The following is a 15,009-nucleotide window of genomic DNA, read 5'->3' on the forward strand; positions in this document are numbered from 1 at the left end:
CCCTGAGGGGGCTGTACAGCAGCAGCACAGGCAGGAGTCACCAGCAGGGGAGAGTTTCTAGAACTACTCACAAGCAAAAAGGCCCAAAAATACTGACAAGTTAAAAAATACTTATTTAATGTGAGCTTTTGTACTCAACAAATACACAAGTCCCAAAAGGTTCAGCAGCAGCAAACGAAACAAAAATTTAATAAACAGTGATTCCATCTTCGGGAAATTCATCCAGTAATTGCATTTCCCAGCTAAAATATGGAATATGAAGGCTGAAGGAAGCTCCTAGATTTGGGTTTGGGCAGTGCCATCATGGCCAGCTTCCCAGCAGCTCCCTGTGTGCCACCAACGCTGTAGGACCCGGAGCTGGCACCGGAGGAGGCTGAAGCCTTCGAACTGGGCAGCTTCTTGGTCCTTCTGTACCTGCTGTAGCCACTGCAAAAATCAGAGAAGGCGTGTGTGAGACACCTGTGGCACCTGCCCTGGCCCCTGCACCAGCCTGCGCTCACACAGGCACCACCACTGCATTTTCTGGAGGACTACACACTCATTTTGTGATTTTTTTTTTTTTTAACACACATGGCTGCAAAACGACCTCTGAAATGCAAACAGTACAGCTGTTGCTCTGGGATGTACGCAAGGGTCAGCAGCAACCACAAGTCACACTTCCAAGGCAGCAGAGCTAATGACAGATATTCCAGTAGATGGGAAAGTGCCAAGGGTGGGACAAAACCTGCTGGGCTGGGAAAACCATTTGCTACAAAAAACAGGGAGCAGAATTATGAGAATTGGGGGAGGGAAGGGGAAATCCTTGGGAAGTGGGAGATCTGCCTGAGAAGCTCAAGACCAACCAACAGCAGATGCAGGTGTTGCTTTGCATGATACAATCAGAAGGAGAATATGAATTAACAAGGGGCTGAAGTTCAAATATTCCATCAAGTGTTCAAAGTTTTAAGACCTGTTTGTGATTTCAAGCAAGGAACCTGGTGAGCTGCTAATGCTAACTATGGCAGAACACTGAAATGGTGTTCCCTGCTTAGCCTGCAACAGTCAAGTGTGAGGACAACTGGTAAATATCCTTCCTCATCAGCTTTCAAAAGCAAATATGCAGAAAAGCAGAGCGGAGCAGCTCTGACCAGGCACCTGGATAGTTTTAACACCATTATTTAAGCCCATGCAGTGGGGTAACTGCAGTTCTGGGACCATCACTGTGCAGAGAGAAGTGACCTCAGGCACGTACCCTCTGGGGTGGAACTGCTGGCTGCCACCAGCACCCGTCCTTTTCCTCTTGGAGTCCCTGGAGGTGGGCGCCCGCTTCCTCTTCCTCCTCTGGTTTGTGTTATTGCCAAAATAGCTGGAGGTTGTGCCTGCATCCTCTGCCTCCCCATCGCTCCCCAGCGAGCCCGTGCTCCCCGTGTCCCCGCCCGGGCGGGCGGCATCTTCTACACAGGCAGAGAGGGAAAACCAACTCAGTCAGGGAGCACCCAGGCCAGTCAGGACACTCTGCTGGTGTCAGAACATCTGTCCTGGCCGTTCCTCGCCTCCTCTGCACTGCCCCACCCCCGAATTTATCTCTAGTGGGAAGGCAGAAAGACTTGGGTGTGTTCCGAAAGTGATTGCTCCCTTTTGGAATTATTGAACTGCAAAAATTAGTTATTTGTGATTAAATCATGGTAATTTTTGAATCAACCATCTGCTAGAGGAGGAGAGAAAGGCACTGAACAGAAGTACATGTTGAGGTACAAAGCACACCTGGGATGGAGCATTCTGAGTACTTATCCATCACTTTAATTATTTCTGCACCATACTTCTCCAGTTTGTCTTCTGTGACACCATCAATCTGCAGCAACACCTCCACGTCTGAGGACAAGGTTTCTGCAGCACAAAAGTAACCCTCAGACATGTCAAACAAATAACTTTTTATAAAGATACCTCTTTATAAAGAAAGAAATAAATTTCTTTCCATGCCCTTCCATGCAGAAGCCCCAAAAGACTTCTGAGAAACCTGGCCTTACCTGCTATTTTCTTTAGGGTGGAAGTACTGAAGATATTGAAGTAATGCACGTCAAAGACTTTGCCCAGGGTTTTGCAGGTGTCTGTAAGTTCACTGAGGCACTGTTTCACCATCTCTTCCCGCTGGGACATCTTTGCCATGGAAGCCCTTTGCTTTCTGATGGCACTGGCACTCTCTGTCTCGTGGAACTCCACCTGTTAAAATGAGCCATCTGTAACTGCTGCCAGGGAGTTCCTGCACACCCTGACTGATAACACAGGGACACAGCACAGGAAACTGAGATATCCTCTGATGGACCAAAAAAAGCTGTTCACCCAGCATATATTTTTAAAGTAAGTTTTTACAGGTTACTCAGCCCCACCCCAGTTTCCTCAACAAAGGGCTGGAAGAGTTTAGAGAGAAGGAAAACCTCCAAGAGCCCAGTTCCCGGCTGGCTTCAAACAGAGGTCACTGGGGTAATGCTCAGGGCTCTGTCCTCCTCCAAACACAGCACTAATGCAGAGGAGGTGTTGCCTCAAGAAACCTGGGACTGTTCCACGACCTTCATGAAGTGCCTATTCCACCAGATCCCACCAATGACTAGGAAAAAATAGAGTAGAAAACAAAGAAGGGAGTGCTGGTTCTTCTTCTTTCTCTTCTTAGTCATCTTTCTGTGGAGGTCAGAACTTTCCTTCACTGTCCAGCAGGAATTAGATGGGTGGGGAAGAAGAGAAAGATTTAGACCTCTCCAAGCCTCTCAAACTCACTTTTTGCCCCACAATATTATTACTGGAATACTGGGCTAGGAATCACACGTGTTGGATTTACACACCTGGAGTGACCCATCCAGCACAGCCTGAGCTCTCTCTCCCAGAATGACATATGCCACTGCCTGGTCATTAGCTGTGATGTACAGATCCTCATCCAGGATCTTGTCCAGGACCAGTTTTCTGAACAGCCTTTCAGCATTGTGCCTGGAATAGGCAGCCCCCTTCCCAAATATTCCAGACTGAATCTTGGCACTCGTTGAACCTGTGCAACAGAAAGCATAGGATGAGCCTGTACTCACAAAGACCATGTACACGCATTTACAGATGTGTGGGAGATTCCCAAGGCAGTCTGTTCACATTCAAAAAAGCCTTTAAACACTGGAAAACCAATATTATCACTATAGCAACCTGAAATGGATTAAATCTTCAGTTTCATTTATTTTGGATCACTTACCACCAAGAGATTCCTGGGAAAATTAACTTTGCAAAATACACGTTTTTTTTTTTAAACACCTGCTGGCATTGCACAACCCTCTTGATTCCTGGTCAGGGATTTGTGCAGCAGGTCATTGAGGAGTTTCTGGGAGAACACTCACCTAGGAAAATGTCCACCATCATGTTGAGGGTGTACCTGCCAGAGCCTGGGTTCCTGTTGCCGTTCACCCGCCCCGCCTGCGCGCAGTGCTCGCGCACAAACCGCACAATGCTCTTCACATCCTCGGTCACATTCCGTGATTTATAATCCTGTGAAGTCACACCCCATCAGGACATGCCATTACGTGTTCCTGCCCTAATCCAGGCTGTTACTGACAACCTCAGTTTCCATGATTGAGCTTTTCTCAGCTGTGAATTGAGTTTGCTCCAAATAAAGAAACCGTGACTTCCTAGTTAGAAACCTTCAGTGATACAGTCACAGAGATTCTGGATGTGATAACACAAAACCAGTCCAACTGACTGTATATAATCCTCTCAGGGTTATTTGTGTAGAGTGAGGTGCAAGATTGCTGGGTAAATACTGGCAATCAAGGTAAATCATTTGGGAAGCATTCCTGTAATTATCCTGCTGCGCTCTAGAACATTAGAATGAGACTAAATAGGCATTATCCTCATCAAATTTGGTTCCAATCACAGCTGTATAAGGAAATGTTTCAAACACAGAGCTGAGACACAATATCCACAGGTACAAAACTGATCAGGATCCCTTCCCTGTCGTGTAACCGCTTATAGATGCAACTAAATACAAATTCAGTTTAACACCACTACAAATAAAACCTTTGGGGTTTACCTTCTTTCTACTGCAGTTGTCACAAATCACCTCTGGGTGATCTTTGCAGAAGGTGGGGTTGAAGTTGGTCTCCCCGAAGTAGGCGAGCAGCTGGACGCGGCGGCACTCGACCACGTTCTCGCAGTAGTGCACCATGCTGTACAGGTTGTTGAAGTGGGTCTGCCTCGTGTGGCTGTTCCCATCCTTCTCCACTGAAACACAGCAAATTCAGTGGTGTTTGTTAAAGCTGCACCTCTGCCCTTTCATGGAATGCGAATAAAAACTGGCTTTGCTTAAAAAACCCGCAATACTGCCTTTGTTTAAAACGCAATATTGGCTTTGCTCAAGAAAAGATGAGTGGGTTAGTACAGAACAGATGTAGGACAGATTTTATCTCTCAAGTTTTAGAGAACTGGAGAAGGAAAATAAGGCTAGAATGACAAAAATCAAGAGAAGGGTAAGCATGACAGCATGAGAGAAAGTGGCCTCAAGTTGTGTCAGGAGAGATTTAGATAAGATATCAAGAACAGTTTCTACATAGAAAGGGTAGCAAAGCCCTGGCACAGGATGCCCTAAATGGAGTCAGTATGTTTGGAAGTGCTCAAAAAGTATCTGGATGTGTCACTTGAGGACATGTTTTAGTGGTGAACAGGGGGGTGGAGCTGGTCTGACAGTTGGATTTGATGATATTAAAGGTTTTTCCACCCTTAACAATTCCATGATTCTGTGAAGCAAAATGGTTTTAACTAAAATTAAGTACAAGTGACAAAAATCCTGCTCCTGGCACCTGAATGAAAACCATCCAGGTAAGGATTCCCAGTTCTTCCCTCCCTGCAATACTGAACTATCCATGGCATTTGTAAAAGGAAAGTAACACAGGCTAAAATGAGACCAGCAACAATGTGATGCTGTAATGTCATCTCCAAGTCCCCAGAGGAGAACTCACTCAGGATGAGCCTTCTCAGCCTGGTGACATCACTGTAGCTGTAGAAGAGCAGGCAGTGGGACATCTCTCCATCCCTGCCAGCTCTGCCAGACTCCTGGTAGTAGCCCTCGATGGATTTGGGAAGGGACGCGTGGATAACGTAGCGCACGTCGGGCTTGTCGATGCCCATTCCAAAGGCAATTGTTGCACATATCACCTGGGAAGGAGATCATAATGCTCTAGACACACATTATGGAAATCACTCCTGCAGCACTGCACGGAAAGCAGACCTTTCCATGAGGGACCTGGATTGGCAAACCTGGAGGACTCAGAATTTCAGCTGTAACAGTGCAGAACAAGCACAAAACAGCAACAACCTCCCCTCCTGTTGGAGGAGCCACTCCAGACACAAAACCCAAACCCCAGGCTCTGCAGAGCAGTGCGCCAGGAGCTGTTTCTGAAGCCCTGCCCTGCTCAGGTCCTCCCTGCTGGAGTAGCACACCTCGGGGTGCAGTGCTACAACCTTTCAATCACAGAATTCCCAGTGGAAGGTGGGAGCTGTGCCCCAGCAGGTCTGCTGGGATCAGCTATTCAATACTGCATTCGGTGATAACAACTTCCCTATTATTTCCCAGGCCAACAGGGATAAAAGTGCCCGGATTTTCTTCCCTTTTCCTCCCATTTTTTCTTCACCTGGCATCCCTCCTGATTAACCCACTTCTGCTGCACCAGATCCCTGTTGGAATCGGTGAGGCCGGCGTGGTAGGCCAGGGCAGCCAGCCCCTCCTTCTGCAGGATGGCTGCTGTGGTGTCACACTCGTGCCGGGAAAGGCAATAGATTATCCCAGAGTCATCTGCAAAGAGATGGGAAAAGAAATCTGGACTACAGTACAGTTTTAGTTGCTTTCCCTGCTCAGCCTGCCAAGCAGACACCGACCTCTCCCCAGAGGAATAAAGATAAGAGTAAAGATATAACTGCTTCACTATAGAACTTATTTTATTAGTACAGATAGTCTTGACAGTCTTTCCTACACAGTCTTTTTGGGCTTTTGATAAAGTTGAATGAAGAAATGTTTTCCTCATCAGTATTTCACAATCTCAGGATTTAGCATATATGAACGAAACCTATATAATTCAAGAGTTAGAAAAGTCCAGTAAATGCTCTCTCTGAGGGTACAGCATGGGAGAATCTCTGAGGGAGCTTGGTAATCCAGTTACAGCAGCAGGAGCTGCAGGACTCCAAAGTGAGTCTAGAAAGATGGGAATCTCTGAAGATAGCTTCAAGGGGAATTACAGATAAGCAGACCAATGCAATTAAACAATTAAGATATTGGGTGACCTTTTTTCTGTGAAGACATGATCCTAAAAGCTCTGGCAGGCTCCAGAAGGGTCATTCAAGAGCATCACCATAATTGACTTTTCCATCTTAACTTAAATTCTCAACTTTAGAATGCACAAAAATCTGATTCCCATTTTCAGTAACATCACTTTACCCCCATCTTGCTTTTCTGGTAAATATATCACTATTATAGCATTATAAAAGCTTTTACTGCCTTGAGAAGTGGTTCATGAAAAGGCCTGTGGGCATCATGCTGCTGAATACTCACGGGGGTGATATTTTTTAATCCATTCCAAGCAATCCATCGCCACCTTCTTTGGCTTCTTGGGCAACACATCATATTTCAAGTTATGCCTGTTGAAGCTCATTGTAAACCTGAAATGCGACAGTTCATGGTGCTCGTCAGCCTTATGGATACAGCTATGTTGTGTTAAACAGCTTCCTTCATCATGCAAGGAGGGGCTTGGTGAGTTTTTTGCTTCTTATGTTAATATTTTAAATCTACCTCCTATTAAATGCCATGCATGCGTTTAATTTAATTTAATTTCATCAGATATAGCCACGTAAGGATTTTAGATGGACCTGTGAGGCTTTTTCTACTTCACTAAGTTTTCCACTCAGAAATTCTGTGGCACAAAAAAAGGGTTCCAGAAGCCTGCTGAGCAACTCACACTTGTGGCTTGAGCATCTCGAGCTGGTTGAGGATGTCCTTCTGCACGCGGGGGTTGGCGGTGGCAGTCAGGGCCATCATGGGCACGGAGCGGAACTTCCTGCGCAGCGTGTTCAGCCGCTTGTAATCCTGGCGGAAGTCATGGCCCCACTGGGTGGAAAACACAATTTCAGTGCAACTCAGCACAACGCTCCAGCCGAGTCCTCTGGCACTCCTGAAAACAAGGGGAGGTTTTACCTGGCTGACACAGTGGGCCTCGTCAATGACAAAACGTGCCAGGAGTTTCCTGTCGTAGAGGTTCTCCAGGGCGGACATCAGGCGGCTGCTGGCACACACCTGGGACACGCCACCAGTGGCAATGGAAAGCAAAATACCTGGGCTACAAGTGTCAGCTGGGCTGGCTGAGAGCACACAAAGCACTGTCCTGCGCTGCAGAATCACCCTGCACTGCCCAGCTGAGTGCTCAAGGCACAGAGATGATCCCAGCCAGCTGCATTCTAACCAAGCAGCTGCTGTGGGAATTCCCACCAGGTTCTGGGATCACCCACCCCAAGGCCCCTTATTCTGAGGAAATTTCAGTAAATTTAAATTACTTATGTCAGGAAACAGGGAAAAATAATGCTGAAGAGAGAAACACAATCAGCACACTAACCAGCTCCCTCTTACAAAGCTTTTGTGCAATAACATATTTTTAAGGAGGCATATAATGCAGCCCAAGGCAAGCTCTGACAATTCCCTATCACCCTGACAATGCTGCATTTTCCCTGTATCACCCTATTCAGAGCAGTCTGGATTTAGTAGCTACAGGACAGTGATTAACACTAATGTGCATCAAGATAGATTGAAACAGCTGGGCATGGGAGCTTGTTGCAGGAGTTTACATTTTACAGACATACTCAGTTCTTATTCTTGGCTAATTACTGACTGAAATTAGCTACATCCATATAGATTCTTAATGAGTTACCCAAAACCTAGCATTTTTTCCCCAGAAGCCTTCTCTGAGTGCAGATTTTCAGCACCTCACATCTCCCCCTTGTAGCCCCTATGGTTTTACAATTGAAGATGAAGTACAGACCTTCTCAGGGGTGACATACAGCAGCTTTATCACAGGGTCTTTCTTTGACAACTGCATGTAGATTTTTGAGGCATCAGCATCTGTTCTGTCACCAGTCAGGTATGTTGCAGCAATCTATATTAAAAAAAAATTATAAATACATATATTGAGCTTTATTACATGCAAAACAGAACCTCCAAATGAAGAAGCTCCCAACCTCTCATTACAAACCATTTCCTAAGCAGTCAGCCTTGGGAACACACATTTGGAACACACATCTGACCAGCCTGGGCCAGGGGAAGGTGTCCCTGCCCATGGTGAGGGGTGAAACAAGGTGAACTTTAAGATCCCTTCCAACCCAAGCCATCCTGGGATCCTGTGATCTCCTGCACATGCATTTCTGCTCTGTATATCATGTTTGCAAAGACGTTTGGCACCTCCAGAATCCCCCCAGCCCAGGAGCCCCTGGGGCTCATTCCCACTGCAGGGCCAGGCTGCTCCTGTGTAGGCGAGTGATCACAAATCTCAGAACCAGCCCCTGCTCTGCAAAACGCAGCTGCAACACCCAACACCAGGAGCAGCAATAAATCCAGCGGTCACACTGCCAAGATATTCGAGTTCATCCAATTTAGCTGTTCCCAGGCAACTTCCTGTGCCGTTCACAGTGTCCACCTAATCTATTTATGCAGTCTATATCCGGGAGACACAAGATTTGCTGTAAAATTTCAGATTTCTAATCCAGTTACCTGCAGCTTCACTCAATAAAGCTGCTGGAACTTACATCTAAAGTCTTGAGCTTCTGAACCTGATCGATGATGAGCGACCTGAGCGGAGAAATAACGATGGTGACCCCGGCAGAGACACAGGCTGGTAACTGGTAGCACAGGCTCTTCCCACCTCCTGTGAGGATGAGACAACACAGCAAGGGTTGGCTATCGAGAAAAGGGATGGACACCTACTCCTTATTTCCCACTTTACAGCACTTCTGGAAACAACACGTTTCGACCAGTGCCTGCCACTAAGTGACACCTGTAGGATAAGGAAGAGTTACTGTGTGAATTACTAAGGAAAGCAGAAATTCAATCCCCTCACTCAAAATACCCCAGTGCAACAATAGTCCTGAAATCCTACAGTCACAGAATTCCAGCAGCTCAAAGACACAGAGGAAAAGCTTGTCCCAAAGCTTGCAAAAGGAGCTGCATGTTGGTACCCTGTACCTGTGGGCATGAGGATGAAACAATCCTCCCCCAGCAGGGCAGCATTGATGGCCTCCAGCTGGTTTGTCCGGAAACAGTGCAACCCAAACTTCTTGTGGAATATATTCATCATTTCTGCAGAATGGGGAAATTTCATGCCCCTGAAACGCTCCAGTGCAGGGTTATGAACCACTGGATCTGGAAGACAAAAAAATGTAATTAGAGCAAGTTATGACATGAAGTTACAGAAGGAATTGTTCCCTGTGAGGGTGGGCAGGCCCTGGCACAGGGTGCCCAGAGCAGCTGTGGCTGCCCCTGGATCCCTGGCAGTGCCCAAGGCCAGGCTGGACAGGGCTTGGAGCACCCTGGGATAGTGGAAGGTGTCCCTGCCATGGCAGGAGGGGCACTGGATGGGTTTTAAGGTCTCGTCCACCCCAAACCATTCTGTGACTCTGATTTTCACCTCCCCTTTTGCCAGCTTGTCCCTATATTAACCTGAAATGACACTGACCAACCCTGGGCCCTGAAGGGACTAAGTTTGCTTCCACAAACCCATTCTGGAACATCTTGCAGTGAAAACCATTGTACAGCTTTGAATCAAAAGCTGCAGAATCATTATTTAACTAAAACATAGAAATACTCTCATTTCCAATTTTAGCAGCTTCATCTTCCAGCAGACTGAAACCAGCACGGGAAGGGAATATTCAAGATTAGCATCATTTAGAGGAAAAAAATACTCCAAGACGACTTTGCAAAAAAGGAACCAAAAGAAACTTCCACAGAAACAAAAGGCATGGATGTGATCTGTAGTAGTTACTTGGTATTAGATTCAAAAAGAAATAAATAAGAATTTAAAAATGGAAAACCCCAATAACCCTCGGGAGTGCAGTTCACCTGGATGGTTCTTTGCTGCCATGGGGAGGGCTGGCTTTGGAGCAGCAGGAGTGGAGCCCACAGCCGACCCCTTGGCCCTGGACATGATCTTGGACAGGAGGGACCGGGCAGGCGGCCCCTGCGGGCAGGGCAGGCACGGCGGCGTGGGTGGCACTGCAGGGGCGGGCACGGGCACCGCACTGTCCCAGTCCTCCTCCTCCAGGTCATCGATGTCAAACGCATCCAGCTCCAGATCGTCGGTGCCCAGGCTGTGCCCTGCAGCGGGGGCTGTGCTCTGGGCTCTCGGGGCCGTGCTGGTCAGGGGCTGCACCCCGCTCCTCGGCCCAGGACTGCTGGCCCAGCTGCTGTCGCAGGACTGCAGGCTCAGCCTGAGGGAAGCTCCCTCCCTGGCACCTGCCCTGGCACCAGGCAGCTCTGCAGGGCCTGGGCAGGGCCCCTCCTCAGCACCCTGCCTTGAAGCACAAGAGCTGTCCAGGGTTTGGTTGGCTTTGGCAGAAGAGCCGCTGGAATGAACAGAAAGCACCGACGGGAGGTTTGTGGATTTGGGGGAGTTTCTGTCAGAACTGAAGCTCCAGCTTGGGCCAGAGCCTGCACCAGGACACACACGAGGGCTCTGCTCCATGGGAGACTTCCAGCTTCTAGGAACAGTGGTGTTGATGCCATTCTGTTTCAAACTGACAGAATTAGCCAGCAGTTTTCTCCTGGGAGAGACAGCAAGGGAAGGAGGAATGAAAAAAATATATATTTAGTCACAAGCGATAATTTACCAAGTTCTACAACATTCATTAAACAGTTTTGTCTCACTGCTATTAAACATATAACATATGGTTCTGAGTCACCATGTTTGAAAATGATTTCAAACAAATCTAGGGAAGAGAAAATACCACCAGAAGAAACTAATGACAAAACTGTGATATCATCTCTACAGACACAATATAAAATAATTTCTAAAAGCAAGGAACAGATCCAGGCAAGGTAGAATACAAAAAATAAATCCTTAAGAAGCAAAACCTAAAGTTAAAAGTATGCCTGAACCAAATCATGTTTTTAGGTACTTTCTAAAGACTATGTCTGACTACAGCAATGAGAAATAAAACAAGTTGCTGTACTGAGAACATTTACAGAAGCTCAATGATTCCAGTCCAGGAAGAATCTAACCAAAACCCCAAATCCCAATACTTTGTCCATGCATTGTGCCTCAGGTGAGGCAGCAGACAGAGCAGCAGGTTGTGGCAGCAATAATTCCACTGGAAGACGACACATTCAGGGGTATTAAGAGAAATCCCCATCCCTGCAGTCAGCGAGGAAGGAGACAACACTGAGCTGAATGCCGTGGCAGGAGAACTGAGGAGGACACCTGGCAGGTTACAGCACATCCCCTGCGGGTGCAGAAGCACCTGGTGCCAGGCAGCTCCTCAGGCTGCCCGTGGAGCTGGTTCCTCCCTCTGGCAGCACACGGGGACCCCAGCGCTTGCAGCACTTTGGGGTACTCTGTTCCCAGCTTCCCAAAGCCCTCCGGGCTCGTTCTCCAGAGTGCTGGGGACACCTGCAGGCAGCTCCCTGCTGCACACGGAGCTGCTCCCGCCTACCTGAGGTCCCGGTGCTGCAGCAGGGCGCGGGCACAGCGCAGGGCCTGCAGCTCCTGCAGGGGGATGGCATCCACCAGCTCGCAGATGGCCTCCATGACCGCCAGCAGCCGCGGCGCCACCGGCACGGCCTCACCTGCCACGGGGAGGGAGCTCAGCACAGGCATTTTCATCACAACGGGTGCCCACGGGATACCACCCTCCAGAGGACAGTGATTGCAGTCAATCAGTCTGAACAATTTACTTCCAACATACTTTGAGTCCATGTGCACAAAGAAACTGTTTCTGTGTGCAGGAACTCCATGAATCTACATATTTTTGCCCTTGTCTTTCATTATCTGTCTGTAATCCAACCATTTATGTCAACTCTCCATCTACAGATGTTCATTCTCCATCTGTTAATGTTCTTGGATTACACAGGATAATAAAGAGTTACAGACTATCCCCAAAATCAGAGATATGAATTTCCAAAGCATTTTGTGTACCTGAATCTCCTGCATTGGCATCACCAGGATGTGCTGAGGGAACTTTCTCCTGCCTGGCCTCGGAGCTGCCAGGTGTGCACCTTCCTCCAGTGGGAGAGTCTCTGAAAACGCTGCTAACACCAAAAGGAAAAGCCACGAAAATACACATCTCTGTAAACTGAGGCACTTCCACAGAACAGTGGGATTTAAGATGTGTGAAAATGATGAATTCCTGAAGGCCCAGGCAGAACCCAAGAGCTGAGCAGTCACTCATCCTGGGTGCCAACATGTGGAATTTTCTCCCATCCCACTACAGAAGTCACTCTGCTTTTGTTTGAAGTGAAAGCCAGCTAAAACTAATTTTATCAGCCATAAAATTAGTATTTGATAAAGCATGAATTGCAGCCACCAGCCATCAACCTGGCAAGCAGCAAAGAGACAGAGCTCAACCTGTGCCTCGTTAACAAGCAGGAGTTTGGGCTGTTTTTGGTACTTTTGTGCTCCTGCACCAGACAGATGGTTTCAGCAGCGAGCTCGGGTTACCTGGCACTCTGTGCAGAGAGGGAGAAGGGCGGCAGCTCCTCCTCCTCAGGGGAGGGAGGGATGATGTCCGGGTCATCCTCCTCGATGTCAGCACCTGCCCACGGCCAGGCGGCCTCATCCAGTGCTGGGGAGCTGCTCCCAGCCCGCTGTGGCTCCTGGCCCCCCTCAGCTGCAGGAGAAGGGCATTGGTACTGCTGGGCAGCACTGCACACTGAGTCAGCCTGCCACAGACAGAGGGGAAAACAGCAGCCAGATTCCAAAACACTCGTTTGATCCAGCTTCTGACTTCCAGAGGATAAAACCTGCTGCTCCCTTGTCTCCCCAGTAAAACAGACAGACAAATCCCCACAAACCCTCATTGAAGTGGGAAAGTGATACGAATAAACCTACAGTCACCTGTCCCTGGCAGAAGTGAAACACTGAAGAGATCTATTTTTCTGCAATACTTTTCTATAAAAACGATTTATATAAAAACCTGTTTCTATTAAAAGCTCCTATTATATGAAATCCTAGCCTTAAAAGAGTGCAGACTCATTAGCTGGCACAATCCCTGTACTGGAACTGGAAGGTAAATGTACATGTATTGTGTCTTAAAAGACAAATCCTACAAAGAGAGGTCAATATCATTAACTTATTGAAATTAATTTCACAGAGAAAGGAAAAGACAAGAAAATATTAAAAACAGAAATGCAGTTCACAAATGTTTTCACCACTCAGTGTAAGGGCAGCATCCCAGAACATTCTTTGATGTTTTCAGTGGCATAAACATGTTAATTTTCCAAATAAAGGTCCAAAGTTTCAAAACACAGGAGGTAAGGAATCTAAAATAAAGCAGTTCTGTGGGACAGAGCTGCCAAAGCAATGACAGGCAGGAATTTTGTGATCATAACTGAGAGTTGGAGTTCTTTTGTGTTTATACTTGTGTTAAAAATGGAGAGCAATCACTTTTTCTGGTTTATTTCATTCAGGTCTGTTCAGGTCTCTTCTGCATGAAATTTCTGAGTGTTTTTCTCTCCATAGCATCCCTATAGATTATCGATCATTTCAGGAATGCCATACATTTGTAACTGCAGCACACGAGCAGCTGCTGCTCCTGCACGGGCAGGACGCTGCCCTGCTTCCAGGCTGGGGGTACCGAGCACACAGCTCCCCGTGACTCCTGAGCAGCCAAGCCAAGCCAAGCCCCGGGGTGCAAACCCAGCCGTTCTTCCAGCCCAGTGCCCGCAGACCCAGCTGTTCCTCCAGCCCGGTACCCGCACACCCAGCGGTTCCTCCAGCCCGGTACCCGCACACCCAGCTGTTCCTCCAGCCCGGTACCCGCACACCCAGCTGTTCTTCCAGCCCAGTGCCTGCACACCCAGCGGTTCCTCCAGCCCGGTACCCGCACACCCAGCTGTTCCTCCAGCCCGGTACCCGCACACCCAGCGGTTCCTCCAGCCCGGTGCCCGCACACCCAGCTGTTCCTCCAGCCCGGTACCCGCACACCCAGCTGTTCCTCCAGCCCGGTACCCGCACACCCAGCTGTTCCTCCAGCCCGGTACCCGCACACCCAGCGGTTCCTCCAGCCCGGTACCTGCGCACAGCCCTTACCTGGGCGAGCCCCGGCGCTGCCCGCATCCCGGCGCGGCTCAGCAGCATCCCGCTCCCCGCAGGCGGGCCCCGCAGCCGAGTCCTCCAGGCAGATCACGGAGCGCTGCGAGCAGGGCCGCGGCTCGGCCTCCGCCGCTGCCTCCCCGCCGCCGCCGGGCCCCGGGGTCCCGGGAGAGCCGCGCGGGGCCGGGCCGGGGCCGGGCCGCGGGGGCTCCTTAACGGGGGCTCGCAGCCCCTTGGGGGACACCAGCGGCGGCCGACAGAACTTCTTTTCGATTCCCGACAGGTCGAAGTCATCGATGTCATCCCACTCATCGCCGATGGTGATAACGGGGCCCGCAGCGGAGCCGGGGCCGGGGCCGGGAGCGGAGCCGGCCTTCCCGGCGGGAGCGGGCCCGGCTTTCCCGGCGGGAGCGGCGCTGGCCGGCCTGGCCGCGGGAGCCGCGGGGGAGGCACAGGCCGGAACACAGCCCCGCGGCGGAGCCGAGGCGGGCAGGGCCAGCGAGATGTTCACGTCCTTGTCCCTCAGCACGGCGGCGGCGCCGAGGCCCCGCGGCGCCTTCTTGAAGGTGAAGCCCCTGCAAGGAGAGGAGCCCCGGTGACTCCCCGGCCGCGGCGGCCGCCCCGCCCCGCCGCCCCGGGCCCCGGTACTCACGGCGGGCGGTCCCGCGCCGGCGGCGGCGCGGCGCGCAGGGCCCCGCGGGCCGAGTGCCGCTGCAGCTGCTCCCGC

The 15,009-nt window shown here is 49.6% G+C and overlaps 1 protein-coding gene across 3 annotated transcripts; it reads right to left on the reverse strand.

Annotated features, from left to right (window-relative positions):
• Positions 1 to 93: 93 nt before the first annotated feature.
• Positions 94 to 14,371, reverse strand: BLM (BLM RecQ like helicase). Of its 3 annotated transcripts, XM_063170060.1 has the most exons (20): positions 14,280 to 14,371; positions 12,690 to 12,858; positions 12,168 to 12,280; positions 11,686 to 11,818; positions 10,097 to 10,797; positions 9,224 to 9,400; positions 8,788 to 8,906; positions 8,028 to 8,141; positions 7,190 to 7,288; positions 6,954 to 7,102; positions 6,551 to 6,657; positions 5,637 to 5,797; positions 4,965 to 5,160; positions 4,040 to 4,230; positions 3,351 to 3,498; positions 2,817 to 3,016; positions 2,007 to 2,199; positions 1,744 to 1,866; positions 1,232 to 1,433; positions 94 to 426 (listed from the first exon to the last, which is right to left on the reverse strand). In XM_063170060.1, the coding sequence occupies exons 4-20, from the start codon at positions 11,778 to 11,780 to the stop codon at positions 243 to 245; spliced, it is 3,159 nt and encodes a 1,052-aa protein (XP_063026130.1). In that variant the 5' UTR covers positions 11,781 to 11,818; positions 12,168 to 12,280; positions 12,690 to 12,858; positions 14,280 to 14,371; the 3' UTR covers positions 94 to 242. The 3 variants fall into 3 exon arrangements, with proteins under 3 accessions (XP_063026130.1, XP_063026128.1, XP_063026127.1); XM_063170058.1 differs by lacking the exon at positions 14,280 to 14,371 and having other exon boundaries at positions 12,168 to 12,277; positions 12,690 to 13,946; XM_063170057.1 differs by lacking the exon at positions 14,280 to 14,371 and having other exon boundaries at positions 12,690 to 13,946.
• Between the last annotated feature and the right edge of the window lie 638 nt (positions 14,372 to 15,009).

This window comes from Melospiza melodia, chromosome 15 (assembly GCF_035770615.1).
Source record: "Melospiza melodia melodia isolate bMelMel2 chromosome 15, bMelMel2.pri, whole genome shotgun sequence".
NCBI classification, from domain to species: domain Eukaryota; kingdom Metazoa; phylum Chordata; class Aves; order Passeriformes; family Passerellidae; genus Melospiza; species Melospiza melodia.